This window comes from Oncorhynchus gorbuscha, unplaced genomic scaffold (genome assembly GCF_021184085.1).
Source record: "Oncorhynchus gorbuscha isolate QuinsamMale2020 ecotype Even-year unplaced genomic scaffold, OgorEven_v1.0 Un_scaffold_1865, whole genome shotgun sequence".
NCBI classification, from domain to species: domain Eukaryota; kingdom Metazoa; phylum Chordata; class Actinopteri; order Salmoniformes; family Salmonidae; genus Oncorhynchus; species Oncorhynchus gorbuscha.
In genome coordinates, this window is record NW_025746523.1 from 67,201 (window position 1) to 93,890 (window position 26,690).

At 41.1% G+C, this 26,690-nt stretch overlaps 1 protein-coding gene across 1 annotated transcript in view; it reads right to left on the minus strand.

Moving 5' to 3' along the window:
- Positions 1 to 26,690, minus strand: part of LOC124024452 (protein Jumonji-like) — a gene marked incomplete at its 5' end in the record, with an annotated part of 59,461 nt that overhangs the window by 23,050 nt on the left and 9,721 nt on the right. The window contains 3 exons of the mRNA XM_046338347.1: positions 6,698 to 7,099; positions 7,481 to 7,608; positions 10,157 to 11,275. Coding sequence (XP_046194303.1) covers positions 6,698 to 7,099; positions 7,481 to 7,608; positions 10,157 to 11,275 — 1,649 coding nt within the window. The remainder of the gene's footprint in view (positions 1 to 6,697; positions 7,100 to 7,480; positions 7,609 to 10,156; positions 11,276 to 26,690) is intronic.

A 26,690-nucleotide genomic window follows, 5' to 3' on the forward strand; every position in this document is an offset into this window, starting at 1 on the left:
GCATTAAGTCGTTTGGCAGAACGGATGTACTCAAGGTTCTTATGGTCTGTCCAAACGACAAAAGGAACGGTCGCCCCTCCAACCACTGTCGCCATTCGCCTAGGGCTAAGCGGATGGCGAGCAGTTCACGGTTACCCACATCATAGTTGCGCTCAGATGGCGACAGGCGATGAGAAAAATAAGCGCAAGGATGAACCTTATCGTCAGACTGGAAGCGCTGGGATAGAATGGCTCCCACGCCTACCTCTGAAGCGTCAACCTCGACAATGAATTGTCTAGTGACGTCAGGAGTAACGAGGATAGGAGCGGACGTAAAACGTTCTTTTAGAAGATCAAAAGCTCCCTGGGCGGAACCGGACCACTTAAAACACGTCTTGACAGAAGTAAGAGCTGTGAGAGGGGCAGCAACTTGACCGAAATTACGAATGAAACGCCGATAGAAATTAGCGAAACCTAAAAAGCGCTGCAACTCGACACGTGACCTTGGAACGGGCCAATCACTGACAGCTTGGACCTTAGCGGAATCCATCTGAATGCCTTCAGCGGAAATAACGGAACCGAGAAAAGTAACGGAGGAGACATGAAAAGAGCACTTCTCAGACTTTACGTAGAGACAATTCTCTAAAAGGCGCTGTAGAACACGTCGAACGTGCTGAACATGAATCTCGAGTGACGGAGAAAAAAATCAGGATATCGTCAAGATAGACAAAAACAAAGATGTTCAGCATGTCTCTCAGAACATCATTAACTAATGCCTGAAAAACAGCTGGCGCATTGGCGAGACCAAACGGCAGAACCCGGTACTCAAAATGCCCTAACGGAGTGTTAAACGCCGTTTTCCACTCGTCCCCCTCTCTGATGCGCACGAGATGGTAAGCGTTACGAAGGTCCAACTTAGTAAAGCACCTGGCTCCCTGCAGAATCTCGAAGGCTGATGACATAAGGGGAAGCGGATAACGATTCTTAACCGTTATGTCATTCAGCCCTCGATAATCCACGCAGGGGCGCAGAGTACCGTCCTTCTTCTTAACAAAAAGAACCCCGCCCGGCCGGAGAGAGGAAGAAGGCACTATGGTACCGGCGTCAAGAGACACAGACAAATAATCCTCGAGAGCCTTACGTTCGGGAGCCGACAGAGAGTATAGTCTACCCCGAGGAGGAGTGGTCCCCGGAAGGAGATCAATACTACAATCATACGACCGGTGAGGAGGAAGGGAGTTGGCTCGGGACCGACTGAAGACCGTGCGCAGATCATGATATTCCTCCGGCACTCCTGTCAAATCGCCAGGTTCCTCCTGAGAAGTAGGGACAGAAGAAACGGGAGGGATGGCAGACATTAAACACTTCACATGACAAGAAACGTTCCAGGATAGGATAGAATTACTAGACCAATTAATAGAAGGATTATGACATACTAGCCAGGGATGACCCAAAACAACAGGTGTAAACGGTGAACGAAAAATCAAAAAAGAAATAGTCTCACTGTGGTTACCAGATACTGTGAGGGTTAAAGGTAGTGTCTCAAATCTGATACTGGGAAGATGACTACCATCTAAGGCGAACATGGGCGTAGGCTTCTCTAACTCTCTGAAAGGAATGTCATGTTTCTGAACCCATGCTTCGTCCATGAAACAACCCTCAGCCCCAGAGTCTATCAAGGCACTACATGTAGCACCCGAACCGGTCCAGCGTAGATGGACCGACAAAGTAGTACAGGATCTTGATGGAGAGACTTGAGTAGTTGCGCTCACCTGTAGCCCTCCGCTTACAGATGAGCTCTGGCTTTTACTGGACATGAATTAACAAAATGTCCAGCAACTCCGCAATAGAGGCACAGGCGGTTGGTGATCCTCCGTTCCCTCTCCTTAGTCGAGATGCGAATCCCTCCCAGCTGCATGGGCTCAGACTCTGAGCCAGAGGAGGGAGATGGTTGCGATGCGGAGCAGGGAAACACCGTTGATGCGAGCTCTCTTCCACGAGCCCGGTGACGAAGATCTACCCGTCGTTCTATGCGGATGGCGAGAGCAATCAAAGAGTCCACATCTGAAGGAACCTCCCGGGAGAGAATCTCATCCTTAACCACTGCGTGGAGTCCCTCCAGAAAACGAGCGAGCAGCGCCGGCTCGTTCCACTCACTAGAGGCAGCAAGAGTGCGAAACTCAATAGAATAATCCGTTATGGACCGTTCACCTTGGCATAAGGAAGCCAGGGCCCTAGAAGCCTCCCTACCAAAAACTGAACGGTCAAAACCCGAATCATCTCCTCTTTAAAGTTCTGGAACTTGTTAGAGCAATCAGCCCTTGCCTCCCAGATAGCTGTGCCCCATTCTCGAGCCCGGCCAGTAAGGAGTGAAATGACGTAAGCAACCCGAGCTCTCTCTAGAGTATGTGTTGGGTTGGAGAGAGAACACAATCTCACACTGCGTGAGAAAGGAGCGGCACTCAGTGGGCTGCCCGGAGTAGCAAGGTGGGTTATTAACCCTAGGTTCTGGAGGCTCGGCAGGCCAGGAAGTAACAGGTGGCACGAGACGTAGACTCTGGAACTGTCCAGAGAGGTCGGAAACCTGAGCGGCCAGGTTCTCCACGGCATGGCGAGCAGCAGACAATTCCTGCTCGTGTCTGCCGAGCATGGCTCCTTGGATCTCGACGGCAGTGTAACGAGCGTCTGAAGTCGCTGGGTCCATTCCTTGGTCGGTTCCTTCTGTCATGCAGGTGAAAGAGGACCCAAAAGCGACTTGGCGAAAACAGAGTCTTTAATCCAGTAAAGTAAATACAAACAAAAAACACAACTTTCACTTGAAATGACGAGGACAAACTGGAGACTCGATCTTGAACAGCAGGTGAACAGCAGGTTGCCTCGGGAAGGCACTTGAACCAGACAGACTCAGACACCTGCTCACCACGCAGCATCTGAGGAAAACACGACACGACAGGGCGATACACAAACACAGCACGGTGAATTCTAGACAAGGAACCGACAGGACAGGAACGGAACACAAAGGAAGAAATAGGGACTCTAATCAGGGGAAAGGATCGGGAACAGGTGTGGGAAGACTAAATGATTGATTAGGGGAATAGGAACAGCTGGGAGCAGGAACGGAACGATAGAGAGAAGAGAGAGCGAGAGAGTGAGAGAGGGAGGGGGAGAGAGAGGGATAGAAAGAGGGAAAGAACCTAATAAGACCAGCAGAGGGAAACGAATAGAATGGGAAGCACAGGGACAAGACAAGATAATAAATGACAAAACATGACAAACTAACTGATACTACAGGAGAACTAACTGATACTACAGGAGAACAAACTGATACTACCAGAGAACTAACTGATACTACAGGAGAACTAACTGATACTACAGGAGAACTAACTGATACTACAGGAGAACTAACTGATACTACAGGAGAACTAACTGATACTACAGGAGAACTAACTGATACTACAGGAGAACTAACTGATACTACAGGAGAACAAACTGATACTACAGGAGAACTAACTGATACTACAGGAGAACTAACTGATACTACAGGAGAACTAACTGATACTACAGGAGAACTAACTGATACTACAGGAGAACTAACTGATACTACAGGAGAACTAACTGATACTACAGGAGAACTAACTGATACTACAGGAGAACTAACTGATACTACAGGAGAACTAACTGATACTACAGGAGAACTAACTGATACTACAGGAGAACTAACTGATACTACAGGAGAACAAACTGATACTACAGGAGAACTAACTGATACTACAGGAGAACTAACTGATACTACAGGAGAACTAACTGATACTACAGGAGAACTAACTGATACTACAGGAGAACTAACTGATACTACAGGAGAACTAACTGATACTACAGGAGACCTAACTGATACTACCGGAGAACTAACTGATAATACAGGCGAACTAACTGATACTACAGGAGAACTAACTGATACTACAGGAGAACTAACTGATACTACAGGAGAACTGGAACTGACACTACAGGAGAACTAACTGATACTACAGGAGAACTAACTGATACTACAGGAGAACTAACTGATACTACAGGAGAACTAACTGATACTACAGGAGAACTAACTGATACTACAGGAGAACTGGAACTGACACTACAGGAGAACTAACTGATACTACAGGAGAACTAACTGATACTACAGGAGAACTAACTGATACTACAGGAGAACTAACTGATACTACAGGAGAACTAACTGATACTACAGGAGAACTAACTGATACTACAGGAGAACTAACTGATACTACAGGAGAACTGGAACTGACACTACAGGAGAACTAACTGATACTACAGGAGAACTAACTGATACTACAGGAGAACTAACTGATACTACAGGAGAACTAACTGATACTACAGGAGAACTAACTGATACTACAGGAGAACTAACTGATACTACAGGAGAACTAACTGATACTACAGGAGAACTAACTGATACTACAGGAGAACTAACTGATACTACAGGAGAACTAACTGATACTACAGGAGAACTAACTGATACTACAGGAGAACTAACTGATACTACAGGAGAACTAACTGATACTACAGGAGAACAAACTGATACTACAGGAGAACTAACTGATACTACAGGAGAACTAACTGATACTACAGGAGAACTAACTGATACTACAGGAGAACTAACTGATACTACAGGAGAACTAACTGATACTACAGGAGAACTAACTGATACTACAGGAGACCTAACTGATACTACCGGAGAACTAACTGATAATACAGGCGAACTAACTGATACTACAGGAGAACTAACTGATACTACAGGAGAACTAACTGATACTACAGGAGAACTGGAACTGACACTACAGGAGAACTAACTGATACTACAGGAGAACTAACTGATAATACAGGCGAACTAACTGATACTACAGGAGAACTAACTGATACTACAGGAGAACTAACTGATACTACAGGAGAACTAACTGATACTACAGGAGAACTAACTGATAATACAGGCGAACTAACTGATACTACAGGAGAACTAACTGATACTACAGGAGAACTAACTGATACTACAGGAGAACTAACTGATACTACAGGAGAACTAACTGATACTACAGGAGAACTGGAACTGACACTACAGGAGAACTAACTGATACTACAGGAGAACTAACTGATAATACAGGCGAACTAACTGATACTACAGGAGAACTAACTGATACTACAGGAGAACTGGAACTGACACTACAGGAGAACTAACTGATACTACAGGAGAACTAACTGATAATACAGGCGAACTAACTGATACTACAGGAGAACTAACTGATAATACAGGCGAACTAACTGATACTACAGGAGAACTAACTGATACTACAGGAGAACAAACTGATACTACAGGAGAACAAACTGATACTACAGGAGAACTAACTGATACTACAGGAGAACTAACTGATACTACAGGAGAACTAACTGATACTACAGGAGAACTAACTGATACTACAGGAGAACTAACTGATACTACAGGAGACCTAACTGATACTACCGGAGAACTAACTGATAATACAGGCGAACTAACTGATACTACAGGAGAACTAACTGATACTACAGGAGAACTAACTGATACTACAGGAGAACTGGAACTGACACTACAGGAGAACTAACTGATACTACAGGAGAACTAACTGATAATACAGGCGAACTAACTGATACTACAGGAGAACTAACTGATACTACAGGAGAACTAACTGATACTACAGGAGAACTGGAACTGACACTACAGGAGAACTAACTGATACTACAGGAGAACTAACTGATACTACAGGAGAACTAACTGATACTACAGGAGAACTGGAACTGACACTACTGATAAGAGAAGTGTGAGCAACAGAAGATCATCATGGAGCATCAAGACATAAACACTGGCAGTGATAAGTTGACGTGAGTTGACGTGATGTCAAAATGAGGTGTGTGTGTGTGTGTCTGATCGTGTGTGTGTGTGTGTCTGATCGTGTGTGTGTGTGTGTCTGATCGTGTGTGTGTGTGTGTGTGTGTGTGTGTGTGTGTGTGTGTGTGTGTGTGTGTGTGTGTGTGTGTGTGTGTGTGTGTGTGTGTGTGTGTGTGTGTGTGTGTGTGTGTGTGTGTGTGTGTGTGTGTGTGTGTGTGTGTCTGATCGTGTGTGTGTGTGTGTCTGATCGTGTGTGTGTGTGTGTGTGTCTGATCGTGTGTGTGTGTGTGTGTGTGTGTGTGTGTGTGTGTGTGTGTGTGTGTGTGTGTGTGTGTGTGTGTGTGTGTGTGTGTGTGTGTGTGTGTGTGTGTGTGTGTGTGTGTGTGTGTGTGTGTGTGTGTGTGTGCGTGATCGTGTGTGTCTGATCATGTGTGTGGCCTCTGTGCTTGCAGATGTGCAATGACCTATATTCGATGTGAGAGCAACTGAACCAGGGATATTGTAGTTCTGCCCCCAGGCACTAACAGCTATACACACTGTATTGACAGTGCTGCACTGTATTCAATCTGCCCACACACAGCTACCACAGAGCTCATTAACCAATAGACTTAACCAATCAAATATTTACACAAGCATTGTGCATGTTGTAGTGCCTCCACCATGCTTGGGTAATTATTTTGGTCCAGAAAAACTGTCTGTTGTATCACATTTGTTGTGCCAAATGTGTTGTACATCAGTTGTTCAACCTGAGTGTGAACAGTGCCAGAGAAAGGGGCTAACATGACCTACCCTGTATATACACTTGTGCTGGTCGCTAAGAAACTCTTTCTCCTCCTCTGCTCCTCCTCTTCCTCCTTTCTTCTCCTGAGAGAACAGTCTCCTCCTGCTGGACCTCAGCCACATGTCCTTCTCCTGTTTCTTCCCCTCTTTCGCTCCTTCCTCCAGGTTCCTGGGCAGGCCGTTCCTCCGGATCACCCCGTTTACCAGGCCGTTCTTGGGCTCACAGCGGGGCAGCTGGAGCAGGCTCTGTTGGGAGTCATCTGAGTGGCCCTCCAGGGGCCCTCTCTTCTTCTCCAGCCTCCCCTTCTCCTCCAGCACCTCCCTCTCCAGGCGGATGCGCTCAGCTGGGTCCAGGGAGTCGTAGGACAGTAGGTACTGACAATAGGCCTCCTGCAGCTTGGCCAGACGATCCTGTGGTCGGGTGGTAGGATATTATTACGTTGCAGTTGACAGTTGACAGAGAGGGCAGTGGTAACATCAAATGTCAAAGTGCTATACTTAGCTATGCAGCTAGCTGGGCTGGCTGTTGGTTTTCATCAGAAGTCAATCTCAAATACAAAAGTAGGATAAAAACAAAATGACCCACTTCAGTGTAGATGAAACACTACAAGACACGGATGCCGGAAGGAATTGTTTGTTACAGAACAGCATCATGGTCAACATAAGAGCCTGAGTACCGAATGGCCCCCTATTCCCTATATAGTAGGCCAGAGTCTTATGGACCCTGGTCAAAAGCAGTCTACTATATAGAGGATGGGGTGCCATGTATGCAGCCTTGAAGCAGTACCGTACCTGTGCAGTCTTGGGGATACGGAGCTGGTCGGCTAGCTTATTCCATTTCTTCATGTCACTGACCTGCTGCATGCCGCCCATGTCGTTGATGAGCTGAAAGAACCGGGCCAGGTCCAACTCACATCCGCCTGGCAGGGAGGGAGGGAGGGGGAGTGGGAGGAAGAGGAGGGAGTGGAGGAGAGAGAGAGGGAGGATAGGGGGCGAGGGAGGGGGAGGATATGGAGAAAGAGGAGGGAGTGAAAGAGGGAGGGAGGTTAGGGAGGGAGTGAAAGAGGGTGAGAGGGAGGATAAGGAGGAAGAGGAGGGAGTGGAGGAGGGAAGGAGTGAAAGAGCGTGAGAGGGAGGGAGGGAGTGAAAGAGCGTGAGAGGGAGGGAGTGAAAGAGGGAGGGAGGGAGGATAGGGAGGGAGTGAAAGAGGGAGGGAGGGAGGATAGGGAGGGAGTGAAAGAGGGAGGGAGGGAGGATAGGGAGGGAGTGAAAGAGGGAGGGAGGGAGGGAGGATAGGGAGGGAGTGAAAGAGGGAGGGAGGGAGGATAGGGAGGGAGTGAAAGAGGGAGGGAGGGAGGATAGGGAGGGAGTGAAAGAGGGAGGAAGGGAGGATAGGGAGGGAGGGAGGGAGGGAGGGAGGGAGGGAGGGAGGGAGGGAGGGAGGGAGGGAGGGAGGGAGGGAGGGAGGGAGGGAGGGAGGGAGTGAAGAAGAGTGAGAGGGATAGGGAGGGAGTGAAGGAGGAAGAGAGGGAGGGAGGAGGTTGGGAGGGAGTGAAGGAGGAAGAGAGGGAGGATAAGGAGGAAGAGAAGGGAATGAAGGAGGGCGAGACAGAACACAGAACAAGGAGGTTAAAACAATGTTCTTTAATCCTGGTTCTGTGAAACCACATGGCTTAATAATGATTGGTTGATTTGGTGTATTAGTACTGGGCTGTTAGTGCTGGGTTGGAACGAAAGCATGCACACCCTGTGGGCGCCCATGACCAAGATAGAAGAACACAGGTTAAAATGGATATACTGTATGCATCTGGGAGGATATAGAGAGTACCAACGGGGCTGATAAACATGGATTCTGAAAAAGCAGAAACATTCCTTACATTTACAATAAGCTTTCAAACAAATTACAGCCAAATGTTCTAGATGAGAGGCTGTGGATGTTTGATGAATGAATCACTTGGCTCTGTTAGCCAGGACAGCCTGGTTTAGACAGCCATGATCCTGTTTGAGGTTGAGGCCCACTCTGACAAAGCAGAGGCCTGTAGGTATTGGAGCCTGAGAGAGAGAATGTCTGTGTCCCAAATGGCACCCTATTCCCTATATAACTAATATGGGCCCTGGTCATGCACTATATAGGGAATAGTGTGCCATTTGAGATGCAGACAGAGTGTAATATCTCTGCTACTTCGTTCCTCTCCTTTCCCTCACCATGGGTGTCTGCTGCCTGTAAAATCCCCTTACAGACGTTCCCCATTTGTCTCACTCACTCACTCACTCACTCACTCACTCACTCACTCACTCACTCACTCACTCACTCACTCACTCACTCACTCACTCACTCACTCACTCACTCACTCACTCACTCACTCACTCACTCACTGCTACTGGTCTGGGGGTTGTCAGTGTGTGTGTGTGTATGTGACTGTGTGTGTATGTGACTGTGTGTGAGCTACATTAATCGTGTGTGTGTGTGTGTGTGTGTGTGTGTGTGTGTGTGTGTGTGTGTGTGTGTGTGTGTGTGTGTGTGTGTGTGTGTGTGTGTGTGTGTGTGTGTGTGTGTGTGTGTGTGTGTGTGTGTGGTCGGGGATCCTGACAACCCCCATCTCTCCCAGTGTAATCTCATCAAAGCTGCCACCTGGCAGAGGAACTGTAATCCTTCCTCACTAGGTAAGGTCAGAATCAAGGTCTCACTTACAAACACAATAAGAGCAATCAGCAGCAGCCAATGGGCAGGATGAGAGGTGGTTCAGAGGTTAGGATGAGGGGGTCTGAGGTAATTTGGGAGAACCCATTTAACTATAGTATAGTTCCCTCAGAAGGAAACCTTTAGCAGCACACTGAATTAACAAGAGGAAACGTCAAACTGTACAACCTGATAGATAGCCACGCTATGTAGAGTTGACATATGTGTTAGAATAACATGAAACTGTACTAGAATAATATGAAACTGTACTAGAATAACATGAAACTGTACTAGAATAACATGAAACTGTACTAGAATAAGATGAAACTGTACTAGAATAAGATTAAACTGTACTAGAATAAGATTAAACTGTACTAGAATAACATGAAGCTGTACTAGAATAACATGAAACTGTACTAGAATAACATGAAACTGTACTAGAATAACATGAAACTGTACTAGAATAAGATTAAACTGTACTAGAATAACATGAAACTGTACTAGAATAACATGAAACTGTACTAGAATAACATGAAACTGTACTAGAATAACATGAAACTGTACTATAACAGGATGTGGAGGAACTATTTGTAGCTCCCTAAATGTCTTTGACATTCAACCTTAGTGACAGTCTTAGTCCCAAATGAAACCCTTTTCCCTATTTAGTGCATTACTTTTGACCAGGGTCCATAGGGCCCCCATAGGGCTCTGGTCAAAAGTAGTGTACTATGTAGAAAATAGGGTGCCAGTTGGGATGCACACTAAGTATCAGTTCTACAGAAATGTACCTATGAGCGGGGGGTCCTCCATGGAGATGCCCTGGGCCTGGAGGTGTTTCCTGATGCAGGCCAGCCGGAGTACATTGGGCCCCCAGCGCCGACCCAGCTTATGGATGTGCTGCACCTGGGTCACAAACCTCATGTCCTCTTTCAGCTTGCACTCTGGCCTCCAGTCCTGAGGGGGAGCCACCCTGCACAGCCCATAGCTCTCTGCCTGCCCGCGCACCGCTTCCACATACACCAGAGGATCGTGGAACTCCTCCAGACTGGGTCTGAACACTGGCACCTCGGTTAGGGGCGGGGGAGGGGGCGGTGCTGCACCTCTCTTCTCCCCACTCTCCCGCTGCCTCTCTGCTGCTTTAGGCTCTGCTGCTGGTTTAGCTGAGCTGCTGGTGCCTGGTTTCACCTTGGCTGCTGAGCTAGTGGAAGTGCCCTTGGAAGTGACATGGGAAGTGTTCTTGGAAGTGCCCTGGAAAGTTTTCTTAGAAGTAGTGTTCTTAGCTGGTGGTGTAGTATTAGCAGTAGTAGTAGTATTAGCAGTAGGGGGTATGGGCTGTGCTTGTCGGGTCAACATCAGCTTGCCAGCGGAGGCTCGTTTGGGTCTTTGCTTCGAGGAGGAAGGTCGGGATGACGTGACCTTACCACGATGGCCGCCGGACCCCGCCACAGCCTTCTCCTGGACATTGACCTTCCTGCTGCTTCGCGTCTCCGGGGCATTGACCTGCAGTCTAACCTTTTTGACCTCCGGTGAAGACTCCGGTGTCTCTGTTGGACTCTCCTCAGCCGGGAGCCCCAGGCGTCTCTTGGAGTGTCTGACGCCCTCACGCCCCTGCAGTACCTGCTTACCGCCACATCGGCGTGGGGGAAGCTTCCCGTTGGCTCGTTGTAGGCAACACCTGCCGGCTGCCTTGTTGGATTGTACCTTCTGTTTGTTGGGAGTCTTTGCATCGCCACTTGAGTGTTTTCCTGAGTTGGAGTGTGGTGGGCGTGGGTGGCGGCGGGCACTGCCACTGGCAGAGCGCCGTTGGTTCTTCAGGGGTTGGCGAGCTTTGGAGGAGGCTCTTTTGCCCACGGTGAGTTTGGCCTCTTTGAGAAGTCTGGCTTTGGTGTAGCGGACGTTGGGAAGCGCTGTCTTTCAGTTCTGGACAGCAGTGGTCGGGAGGCCGGGGCTTTTTGGCACAGGAGTTGCGTACGGTAGCTGACGATACCCGCTCTGTTCACTGTTGAAACCTGCAATAGACACAAGGATGTTTATCAAAAATAAGTACTTTTTTGGAAATCTCAATACCTAGCTCCATCATCATTTATACCTAGCTCCATCATCATTTATACCTATCTCCATCATCATTTATACCTAGCTCCAACATCATTTACACCTAGCTACATCATCATTTATACCTAGCTACATCATCATTTATACCTAGCTTCATCATTTATACCTAGCTCCATCATCATTTATACCTAGTCCATCATCATTTATACCTAGCTCCATCATCATTTTTTATACCTAGCATCATCATTTATACCTAGCTCCATCATCATTTATACCTAGCTCCATCATCATTTATACCTAGCTCCATCATCATTTATACCTAGGAAGCTCCATCATCATTTATACCTAGCTGTGGCCTAGCTCCATCATCATTTATACCTAGGATCATCATTTATACATCATTTCATGGACAGCTAGCTCCATCATCATTTATACCTAGCTACATCATCATTTATACCTAGTTCCATCATCATTTATACCTAGCTCCATCATCATTTATACCTAGCTCCATCATCATTTATACCTAGCTCCATCATCATTTATACCTAGCTCCATCATCATTTATACCTAGCTCCATCATCATTTATACCTAGCTCCATCATCATTTATACCTAGCTCCATCATCATTTATACCTAGCTCCATCATCATTTATACCTAGCTCCATCATCATTTATACCTAGTTCATCATTTATACCTAGCTCCATCATCATTTATACCTAGCTCCATCATCATTTATACCTAGCTCCATCATCATTTATACCTAGCTCCATCATCATTTATACCTAGCTAGCTGACATCATCATTTATACCTAGCTCCATCATCATTTATACCTAGCTACATCATCATTTCATCATTTATACCTAGCTCCATCATCACCTAGCTCCATCATAGATCATTTATACCTAGCTCCATCATCATTTGGACCTAGCTCCATCATCATTTTATACCTAGCTTTCATCAATCATTTATACCTAGCTACATCATTTTTATTTATACTCATCATCATTTATACCTAGCTCCATCATCATTTATACCTAGCTCCATCATCATTTATACCTAGCTCCATCATCATTTATACCTAGCTCCATCATCATTTATACATTTATTTATACCTAGCTCCATCATCATTTATACCTAGCTCCATCATCATTTATACCTAGCTCCATCATCATTTATACCTAGCTCCATCATCATTTATACCTAGCTCCATCATCATTTATACCTAGCTCCATCATCATTTATCATCATTTATACCTAGCTCCATCATCATTTATACCTAGCTCCATCATCATTTATACCTAGCTCCATCATCATTTATACCTAGCTCCATCATCATTTATACCTAGCTCCATCATCATTTATACCTAGCTCCATCATCATTTATACCTAGCTCCATCATCATTTATACCTAGCTCCATCATCATTTATACCTAGCTCCATCATCATTTATACCTAGCTCCATCATCATTTATATCATTTATACTAGCTCCATCATCATTTATACCTAGCTCCATCATCATTTATACCTAGCTCCATCATCATTTATACCTAGCTCCATCATCATTTATACCTAGCTCCATCATCATTTATACCTAGCTCCATCATCATTTATACCTAGCTCCATCATCATTTATACCTAGCTCCATCATCATTTATACCTAGCTCCATCATTTATACATTTATACCTAGCTCCATCATCATTTATACCTAGCTCCATCATCATTTATACCTAGCTCCATCATCATTTATACCTAGCTCCATCATCATTTATACCTAGCTCCATCATCATTTATACCTAGCTCCATCATCATTTATACCTAGCTCCATCATCATTTATACCTAGCTCCATCATCATTTATACCTAGCTCCATCATCATTTATACCTAGCTCCATCATCATTTATACCTAGCTCCATCATCATTTATACCTAGCTCCATCATCATTTATACCTATTTCATTTACCTAGCTCCATCATCATTTATACCTAGCTCCATCATCATTTATACCTAGCTCCATCATCATTTATACCTAGCTCCATCATCATTTATACCTAGCTCCATCATCATTTATACCTAGCTCCATCATCATTTATACCTAGCTCCATCATCATTTATACCTAGCTCCATCATCATTTATACCTCATCATCCATCATCATTTATACCTAGCTCCATCATCATTTATACCTAGCTCCATCATCATTTATACCTAGCTCCATCATCATTTATACCTAGCTCCATCATCATTTATACCTAGCTCCATCATCATTTATACCTAGCTCCATCATCATTTATACCTAGCTCCATCATCATTTATACCTAGCTCCATCATCATTTTTATACCTAGCTCCATCATCATTTATACCTAGCTCCATCATCATTTATACCTAGCTCCATCATCATTTATACCTAGCTCCATCATCATTTATACCTATCATCATTTATACCTAGCTCCATCATCATTTATACCTAGCTCCATCATCATTTATACCTAGCTCCATCATCATTTATACCTAGCTCCATCATTTATACCTAGCTCCATCATCATTTATACCTAGCTCCATCATCATTTATACCTAGCTACATCATCATTTATACCTAGCTCCATCATCATTTATACCTAGCTCCATCATCATTTATACCTAGCTCCATCATCATTTATACCTAGCTCCATCATCATTTATACCTAGCTCCATCATCATTTATACCTAGCTCCATCATCATTTATACCTAGCTCCATCATCATTTATACCTAGCTCCATCATCATTTATACCTAGCTCCATCATCATTTATACCTAGCTCCATCATCATTTATACCTAGCTCCATCATCATTTATACCTAGCTCCATCATCATTTATACCTAGCTCCATCATCATTTATACCTAGCTCCATCATCATTTATACCTAGCTCCATCATCATTTATACCTAGCTCCATCATCATTTATACCCATTTTTATACCTAGCTCCATCATCATTTATACCTAGCTCCATCATCATTTATACCTAGCTCCATCATCATTTATACCTAGCTCCATCATCATTTATACCTAGCTCCATCATCATTTATACCCATTTATACCTAGCTCCATCATCATTTATACCTAGCTCCATCATCATTTATACCTAGCTCCATCATCATTTATACCTAGCTCCATCATCATTTATACCTAGCTCCATCATCATTTATACCTAGCTCCATCATCATTTATACCTAGCTCCATCATCATTTATACCTAGCTCCATCATCATTTATACCTAGCTCCATCATCATTTATACCTAGCTCCATCATCATTTATACCTAGCTCCATCATCATTTATACCTAGCTCCATCATCATTTATACCTAGCTCCATCATCATTTATACCTAGCTCCATCATCATTTATACCTAGCTCCATCATCATTTATACCTAGCTCCATCATCATTTATACCTAGCTCCATCATCATTTATACCTAGCTCCATCATCATTTATACCTAGCTCCATCATCATTTATACCTAGCTCCATCATCATTTATACCTAGCTCCATCATCATTTATACCTAGCTCCATCATCATTTATACCTAGCTCCATCATCATTTATACCTAGCTCCATCATCATTTATACCTAGCTCCATCATCATTTATACTCTAGCTCCATCATCATTTATACCTAGCTCCATCATCATTTATACCTAGCTCCATCATCATTTATACCTAGCTCCATCATCATTTATACCTAGCTCCATCATCATTTATACCTAGCTCCATCATCATTTATACCTAGCTCCATCATCATTTATACCTAGCTCCATCATCATTTATACCTAGCTCCATCATCATTTATACCTAGCTCCATCATCATTTATACCTAGCTCCATCATCATTTATACCCATTTATACCTAGCTCCATCATCATTTATACCTAGCTCCATCATCATTTATACCTAGCTCCATCATCATTTATACCTAGCTCCATCATCATTTATACCTAGCTCCATCATCATTTATACCCATTTATACCTAGCTCCATCATCATTTATACCTAGCTCCATCATCATTTATACCTAGCTCCATCATCATTTATACCTAGCTCCATCATCATTTATACCTAGCTCCATCATCATTTATACCTAGCTACATCATCATTTATACCTAGCTACATCATCATTTATACCTAGCTCCATCATCATTTATACCTAGCTCCATCATCATTTATACCTAGCTCCATCATCATTTATATTTATACCTAGCTACATCATCATTTATACCTAGCTCCATCATCATTTACCTAGCTCCATCATCATTTATACCTAGCTCCATCATCATTTATACTCCATTTATACCTAGCTCATCATTTATACCTAGCTCCATCATCATTTATACCTAGCTCCATCATCATTTATACCTAGCTCCATCATCATTTATACCTAGCTCCATCATCATTTATACTTAGCTCCATCATCATTTATACCTAGCTCTCATCATTTATACCTAGCTCCATCATCATTTATACCTAGCTCCATCATCATTTATACCGCTACATCATCATTTATACCATCATCATTTATACCTAGCTCCATCATCATTTATACCTAGCTCCATCATCATTTATACCTAGCTCCATCATCATTTATACCTAGCTCCATCATCATTTATACCTAGCTCCATCATCATTTATACCTAGCTCCATCATCATTTATACCTAGCTCCATCATCATTTATACCTATCATCATTTATACCATCATCATCATTTATACCTAGCTCCATCATCATTTATACCTAGCTCCATCATCATTTATACCTAGCTCATCATCATTTATACCTCTCCATCATCATTTATACCTAGCTCCATCATCATTTATACCTAGCTCCATCATCATTTATACCTAGCTCCATCATCATTTATACCTAGCTCCATCATCATTTATACCTAGCTCCATCATCATTTATACCTAGCTCCATCATCATTTATACCTAGCTCCATCATCATTTATACCTAGCTCCATCATCATTTATACCTAGCTCCATCATCATTTATACCTAGCTCATCATCATTTATACCTAGCTCCATCATCATTTATACCTAGCTCCATCATCATTTATACCTAGCTCCATCATCATTTATACCTAGCTCCATCATCATTTATACCTAGCTCCATCATCATTTATACCTAGCTCCATCATCATTTATACCTAGCATCATTTATACCCATTTTTATACCTAGCTCCATCATCATTTATACCTAGCTCCATCATCATTTTTATACCTAGCTCCATCATCATTTATACCTAGCTCCATCATCATTTATACCTCATCATTTTATACCTAGCTCCATCATCATTTATACCTAGCTCCATCATCATTTATACCTAGCTCCATCATCATTTATACCTAGCTCCATCATCATTTATACCTAGCTCCATCATCATTTATACCTAGCTCCATCATCATTTATACCCATTTATACCTAGCTCCATCATCATTTATACCTAGCTCCATCATCATTTATACCTAGCTCCATCATCATTTATACCTAGCTCCATCATCATTTATACCTAGCTCCATCATCATTTATACCTAGCTCCATCATCATTTATACCTAGCTACATCATCATTTATACCTAGCTCCATCATCATTTATACCTAGCTCCATCATCATTTATACCTAGCTCCATCATCATTTATACCTAGCTCCATCATCATTTATACCTAGCTCCATCATCATTTATACCTAGCTCCATCATCATTTATACCCATTTATACCTAGCTCCATCATCATTTATACCTAGCTCCATCACCATTTATACCTAGCTCCATCATCATTTATACCTAGCTCCATCATCATTTATACCTAGCTCCATCATCATTTATACCTAGCTCCATCATCATTTATACCTAGCTCCATCATCATTTATACCTAGCTCCATCATCATTTATACCTAGCTCCATCATCATTTATACCTAGCTCCATCATCATTTATACCTAGCTCCATCATCATTTACACCTAGCTCCATCATCATTTATACCTAGCTCCATCATCATTTATACCTAGCTCCATCATCATTTATACCTAGCTCCATCATCATTTATACCTAGCTCCATCATCATTTATACCTAGCTCCATCATCATTTATACCTAGCTCCATCATCATTTATACCTAGCTCCATCATCATTTATACCTAGCTCCATCATCATTTATACCTAGCTCCATCATCATTTATACCTAGCTCCATCATCATTTATACCTAGCTCCATCACCATTTATACCTAGCTCCATCATCATTTATACCTAGCTCCATCATCATTTATACCTAGCTCCATCATCATTTATACCTAGCTCCATCATCATTTATACCTAGCTCCATCATCATTTATACCTAGCTCCATCATCATTTATACCTAGCTACATCATCATTTATACCTAGCTCCATCATCATTTATACCTAGCTCCATCATCATTTATACCTAGCTCCATCATCATTTATACCTAGCTCCATCATCATTTATACCTAGCTACATCATCATTTATACCTAGCTCCATCATCATTTATACCTAGCTCCATCATCATTTATACCTAGCTCCATCATCATTTATACCTAGCTCCATCATCATTTATACCTAGCTCTCATCATTTAGCCTCCATCATCATTTATACCTAGCTCCATCATCATTTATACCTAGCTCCATCATCATTTATACCTAGCTCCATCATCATTTATACCTAGCTCCATCATCATTTATACCTAGCATTTATACATCATCATTTATACCTAGCTCCATCATCATTTATACCTAGCTCCATCATCATTTATACCTAGCTCCATCATCATTTATACCTAGCTCCATCATCATTTATACCTAGCTCCATCATCATTTATACCTAGCTCCATCATCATTTATACCTAGCTCCATCATCATTTATACCTAGCTCCATCATCATTTATACCTAGCTCCATCATCATTTATACCTAGCTCCATCATCATTTATACCTAGCTCCATCATCATTTATACCTAGCTCCATCATCATTTATACCTAGCTCCATCATCATTTATACCTAGCTCCATCATCATTTATACCTAGCTCCATCATCATTTATACCTAGCTCCATCATCATTTATACCTAGCTCCATCATCATTTATACCTAGCTCCATCATCATTTATACCTAGCTCCATCATCATTTATACCTAGCTCCATCATCATTTATACCTAGCTCCATCATCATTTATACCTAGCTCCATCATCATTTATACCTAGCTCCATCATCATTTATACCTAGCTCCATCATCATTTATACCTAGCTCCATCATCATTTATACCTAGCTCCATCATCATTTATACCTAGCTCCATCATCATTTATACCTAGCTCCATCATCATTTATACCTAGCTCCATCATCATTTATACCTAGCTACATCATCATTTATACCTAGCTCCATCATCATTTATACTAGCTCCATCATCATTTATACCTAGCTCCATCATCATTTATACCTAGCTCCATCATCATTTATACCTAGCTCCATCATCATTTATACCTAGCTCCATCATCATTTATACCTAGCTCCATCATCATTTATACCTAGCTCCATCATCATTTATACCTAGCTCCATCATCATTTATACCTAGCTCCATCATCATTTATACCTATATCATCATCATTTATACCTAGCTCCATCATCATTTATACCTAGCTCCATCATCATTTATACCTAGCTCCATCATCATTTATACCTAGCTCCATCATCATTTATACCTAGCTCCATCATCATTTATACCTAGCTCCATCATCATTTATACCTAGCTCCATCATCATTTATACCTAGCTCCATCATCATTTATACCTAGCTCCATCATCATTTATACCTAGCTCCATCATCATTTATACCTAGCTCCATCATCATTTATACCTAGCTCCATCATCATTTATACCTAGCTCCATCATCATTTATACCTAGCTCCATCATCATTTATACCTAGCTCCATCATCATTTATACCTAGCTCCATCATCATTTATACCTAGCTCCATCATCATTTATACCTAGCTCCATCATCATTTATACCTAGCTCCATCATCATTTATACCTAGCTCCATCATCATTTATACCTAGCTCCATCATCATTTATACCTAGCTCATCATCATTTATACCTAGCTCCATCATCATTTATACCTAGCTCCATCATCATCATCATTTATACCTAGCTCCATCATCATTTATACCTAGCTCCATCATCATTTATACCTAGCTCCATCATCATTTATACCTAGCTCCATCATCATTTATACCTAGCTCCATCATCATTTATACCTAGCTCCATCATCATTTATACCTAGCTCCATCATCATTTATACCTAGCTCCATCATCATTTATACCTAGCTCCATCATCATTTATACCTAGCTCCATCATCATTTATACCTAGCTCCATCATCATTTATACCTAGCTCCATCATCATTTATACCTAGCTCATCATCATTTATACCTAGCTCCATCATCATTTATACCTAGCTCCATCATCATTTATACCTAGCTCCATCATCATTTATACCTAGCTCCATCATCATTTATACCTAGCTCCATCATCATTTATACCTAGCTCCATCATCATTTATACCTAGCTCCATCATCATTTATACCTAGCTCCATCATCATTTATACCTAGCTCCATCATCATTTATACCTAGCTCCATCATCATTTATACCTAGCCATCATTTATACCTAGCTCCATCATCATTTATACCTAGCTCCATCATCATTTATACCTAGCTCCATCATCATTTATACCTAGCTCCATCATCATTTATACCTAGCTCCATCATCATTTATACCTAGCTCCATCATCATTTATACCTAGCTCCATCATCATTTATACCTAGCTCCATCATCATTTATACCTAGCTCCATCATCATTTATACCTAGCATCATCATTTATACCCTAGCTCCATCATCATTTATACCTAGCTCCATCATCATTTATACCTAGCTCCATCATCATTTATACCTAGCTCCATCATCATTTATACCTAGCTCCATCATCATTTATACCTAGCTCCATCATCATTTATACCTAGCTCCATCATCATTTATACCTAGCTCCATCATCATTTATACCTAGCTCCATCATCATTTATACCTAGCTCCATCATCATTTATACCTAGCTCCATCATCATTTATACCTAGCTCCATCATTTATACCTCATTTTTATACCTAGCTCCATCATCATTTATACCTAGCTCCATCATCATTTATACCTAGCTCCATCATCATTTATACTAGCTCCATCATCATTTATACCTAGCTACATCATCATTTATACCTAGCTCCATCATCATTTATACCTAGCTCCATCATCATTTATACCTAGCTCCATCATCATTTATACCTAGCTCCATCATCATTTATACCTAGCTCCATCATCATTTATACCTAGCTCCATCATCATTTATACCTAGCTCCATCATCATTTGGACCTAGCTACATCATCATTTATATAGCTACATCATCATTTATACCTAGCTCCATCATCATTTATACCTAGCTCCATCATCATTTATACCTAGCTCCATCATCATTTATACCTAGCTCCATCATCATTTATACCTAGCTCCATCATCATTTATACCTAGCTCCATCATCATTTATACCAGCTCATCATCATTTATACCTAGCTCCATCATCATTTATACCTAGCTACATCATCATTTATACCTAGCTCCATCATCATTTATACCTAGCTCCATCATCATTTATACCTAGCTCATCATTTATACCTAGCTCCATCATCATTTATACCTAGCTCCATCATCATTTATACCTAGCTCCATCATCATTTATACCTAGCTACATCATCATTTATACCTAGCTCCATCATCATTTATACCTAGCTCCATCATCATTTATACCTAGCTCCATCATCATTTATACCTAGCTCATCATCATTTATACTAGCTTTATACCTAGCTCCATCATCATTTATTTGGACCTAGCTCATCATCATTTATACCTAGCTCCATCATCATTTATACCTAGCTCCATCATCATTTATACCTACTCCATCATCATTATACCTAGCTCCATCATCATTTATACCTAGCTCCATCATCATTTATACCTATACCTAGCTCCATCATCATTTGGACTTTCATCATTTATACCTAGCTCCATCATCATTTATACCTAGCTCCATCATCATTTATACCTAGCTCCATCATCATTTATACCTAGCTCCATCATTTATACCTAGCTCCATCACCATTTATACCTAGCTCCATCACCATTTATACCTAGCTCCATCATCATTTATACCTAGCTCCATCATCATTTATACCTAGCTCCATCATCATTTATACCTAGCTCCATCATCATTTATACATCATTTATACCTAGCTCCATCATCATTTATACCTAGCCCATCATCATTTATACCTAGCTCCATCATCATTTATACCTAGCTCCATCATCATTTATACCTAGCTCCATCATCATTTATACCTAGCTCCATCATCATTTATACCTAGCTCCATCATCATTTATACCTAGCTCCATCATCATTTATACCTAGCTCCATCATCATTTATACCTAGCTCCATCACCATTTATACCTAGCTCCATCATCATTTATACCTAGCTCCATCATCATTTATACCTAGCTCCATCATCATTTATACCTGGCTCCATCATCATTTATACCTAGCTCATCATTTATACCTATCATCATTTATCCATCATCATTTATACCTAGCTCCATCATCATTTATACCTAGCTCCATCATCATTTATACCTAGCTCCATCATCATTTATACCTAGCTCCATCATCATTTATACCTAGCTCCAACATCATTTATACCTATCATCATTTTTATACCTAGCTCCATCATCATTTATATCATCATTTATACCTAGCTCCATCATCATTTATACCTAGCTCCATCATCATTTATACCTAGCTCCATCATCATTTATACCTAGCTCCATCATCATTTGTACCTAGCTCCATCATCATTTATACCTAGCTCCATCATCATTTATACCTAGCTCCATCATCATTTATACCTAGCTCCATCATCATTTATACCTAGCTCCATCATCATTTATACCTAGCTCCATCATCATTTATACCTAGCTCCATCATCATTTATACCTAGCTCCATCATCATTTATACCTAGCTCCATCATCATTTATACATTTATACTAGCTCCATCATCATTTATACCTAGCTCCATCATCATTTATACCTAGCTCCATCATCATTTATACCTAGCTCCATCATCATTTATACCTAGCTCCATCATCATTTATACCTAGCTCCATCATCATTTATAGCTCCATCATCATTTATACCTAGCATCATCATCATTTATACCTAGCTCCATCATCATTTATACCTAGCTCCATCATCATTTATACCTAGCTCCATCATCATTTATACCTAGCTCCATCATCATTTATACCTAGCTCCAACATCATTTATACCTAGCTCCATCATCATTTATACCTAGCTCATTTATACCTAGCTCCATCATCATTTATACCTAGCTCCATCATCATTTATACCTACTCCATCATCATTTATACCTAGCTCCATCATCATTTATACCTAGCTCCATCATCATTTATACCTAGCTCCATCATCATTTATACCTAGCTCCATCATCATTTATACCTAGCTCCATCATCATTTATACCTAGCTCATCATCATTTATACCTAGCTCCATCATCATTTATACCTAGCTCCATCATCATTTATACCTAGCTCCATCATCATTTATACCTAGCTCCATCATCATTTATACCTAGCTCCATCATCATTTATACCTAGCTCCATCATCATTTATACCTAGCTCCATCATCATTTATACCTAGCTCCATCATCATTTATACCTAGCTCCATCATCATTTTTACCTAGCTCCATCATCATTTATACCTAGCTCTCCATCATCATTTATACCTAGCTCCATCCATTTAGCTCCATCATCATTTATACCTAGCTCCATCATCATTTATACCTAGCTTCATTTATACCTAGCTCCATCATCATTTATACCTAGCTCCATCATCATTTATACCTAGCTCCATCATCATTTATACCTAGCTCCATCATCATTTATACCTAGCTCCATCATCATTTATACCTAGCTCCATCATACATTCCATATACCTAGCTCCATCATCATTTATACCTAGCTCCATCATCATTTATACCTCAGCTCCATCATCATCATTTATACCTAGCTCCATCATCATTTATACCTAGCTCCATCATCATTTATACCTAGCTCCATCATCATTTATACCTAGCTCCATCATCATTTATACTAGCTACATCATCATTTATACCTAGCTCCATCATCATTTATTAGCTATACCTAGCTCCATCATCATTTATACCTAGCTCCATCATCATTTATACCTAGCCCCATCATCATTTATACCTAGCTCCATCATCATTTATACCTAGCTCCATCATCATTTATACCTAGCTCCATCATCATTTATACCTAGCTCCATCATCATTTATACCTAGCTCCCATCATCATTTATCCTAGCTCCATCATCATTTATACCTAGCTCCATCATCATTTATACCTAGCTCCATCCTTTATACTCCATCATCATTTATACCTAGCTCCATCATCATTTATACCTAGCTCCATCATCATTTATACCTAGCTCCATCATCATTTATACCTAGCTCCATCATCATTTATACATCATTTATACTAGCTCCATCATCATTTATACCTAGCTTGCCCATCATTTATACCTAGCTCCATCATCATTTATACCTAGCTCCATCATCATTTATACCTAGCCCCATCATCATTTATACATCATCATTTATACCTAGCTCCATCATCATTTATACCTAGCTCCATCATCATTTATACCTCCATCATCATTTATACCTAGCTCCATCATCATTTGACCTAGCTACATCATCATTTATACCTAGCTCCATCATCATTTATACCTAGCTCCAACATCATTTATACCTAGTTCCTCATCATTTGGACCTATCCCATCATCATTTATACCTAGCTCCATCATCATTTATACCTAGCTCCATCATCATTTATACCTAGCTCCATCATCATTTTTAATAGCTCCATCATCATTTATAATTTAGCTCCATCATCATTATACCTAGCCTCCATCATCATTTATACCTAGCTCCATCATCATTTATACACCATCATTTGTACCTAGCTCCATCATCATTTATACCTAGCTCCATCATCATTTATACCTAGCTCCATCATCATTTATACCTAGCCCATCATCATTTGGACCTAGCCCCATCATCATTTATACCTAGCCCCATCATTCATCATTTATACCTAGGCTCCATCATCATTTATACCTAGCTCCATCATCATTTATACCTAGCTCCATCATCATTTGGACCTAGCCCCATCATCATTTATACCTAGCTCCATCATCATTTATACCTAGCTCCATCATCATTTATACCTAGCTCATCATCATCATTTATACCTAGCTACATCATCATTTATACCTAGCTCCATCATCATTTATACCTCCAGCTCTATCATCATTTATACCTAGCTCCATCATCATTTATACCTAGCTCCATCATCATTTGGACCTAGCTACATCATCCTGATCATTTATACCTAGCTACATCATCATTTAGCCTGGTGACCTCGTTTATGCTCCATCATCATTTATGCCTGGCTCCATCATCATTTGGACCTAGCTACATCATCATTTATACCTAGCTCCATCATCAAGTTATACCTAGCTCCATCATCATTTATACCTAGCTCCATCATCATGTTTTTCACCGTAGCTCCATCATCATTTGGACCTAGCTACATCATCATTTATACCTAGCTACATCATCATTTATGCCTAGCTCCATCATCATTTATGCCTGAGCTCCATCATCATTTATACCTAGCTCCATCATCATTTATGCCTAGGCGTTTTATTACCATCATTTGGATGCCTGTTTCAAGTTTGCTGCATCATCATTTATACCTAGCTACATCATCATTTATACCTAGCTACATCATCATTTATACCTATTTCCATCATCATTTATACCGTCGATTTTGCTCCATCACCATTTATGCCTGCTCCATCACCATTTATACCTAAATCGTTTTGGCTATCCATCACCATTTATACCTAGGCTCCATCATCGTTTATACCTAGGCTCCATCATCATTTTATGCCTGGCTCCGTCATCGTTTATACCTAGCTCCATCATCATTTATGCCTAAGGCTCCATCATCATTTATGCCTAAAATGTTAAATCGTTTGTCCTGGTATCATCACCGTTTTATCACCCTGGCTCCATCATCCATTTATACCTAATCTCCATCATCATTTATACCTAGCTCCATCATCATTTATACCTAGCTCCATCATCATTTATACCTAGCTCCATCATCATTTATACCTAGCTCCATCATCATTTATACCTAGCTCCATCATCATTTATACCTAGCTCCATCATCATTTATACCTAGCTCCATCATCATTTATACCTAGCTCCATCATCATTTATACCTAGCTCCATCATCATTTATACCTAGCTCCATCATCATTTATACCTAGCTCCATCATCATTTATACCTAGCTCCATCATCATTTATACCTAGCTCCATCATCATTTATACCTAGCTCCATCATCATTTATACCTAGCTCCATCATCATTTATACCTAGCTCCATCATCATTTATACCTAGCTCCATCATCATTTATACCTAGCTCCATCATCATTTATACCTAGCTCCATCATCATTTATACCTAGCTCCATCATCATTTATACCTAGCTCCATCATCATTTATACCTAGCTCCATCATCATTTATGCCTGCTCCATCATCGTTTATGCCTATTTCATCATCGTTTTTATGCCCTGGCTCCATGCCACGTCATCATTTTATGCCTAGGCTCCGTCATCGTTTATGCTAGCTAAAAATAAATCATTTATGCCTAATTGTGCCCATCATTTATGCTATTTCATCATCATTATACCCTAGCTCCAACATTATTTATACTATTTCCATCATCATTTATACCTGGCTCCATCATCATTTATACTAGCTCCATCATCATTTATACCTAGCGACATCATCATTTTATACCTAGCTCCATCATCATTTATACCTAGCTCCATCATCATTTATACCTAAGCTCCATCATTGTTTATGCCTGGCTCCATCATCGTTTATACCCTGGCTCCGTCATCATATAATCATCATTTATGCCTAGCTCCATCATCGTTTTATGCCTAA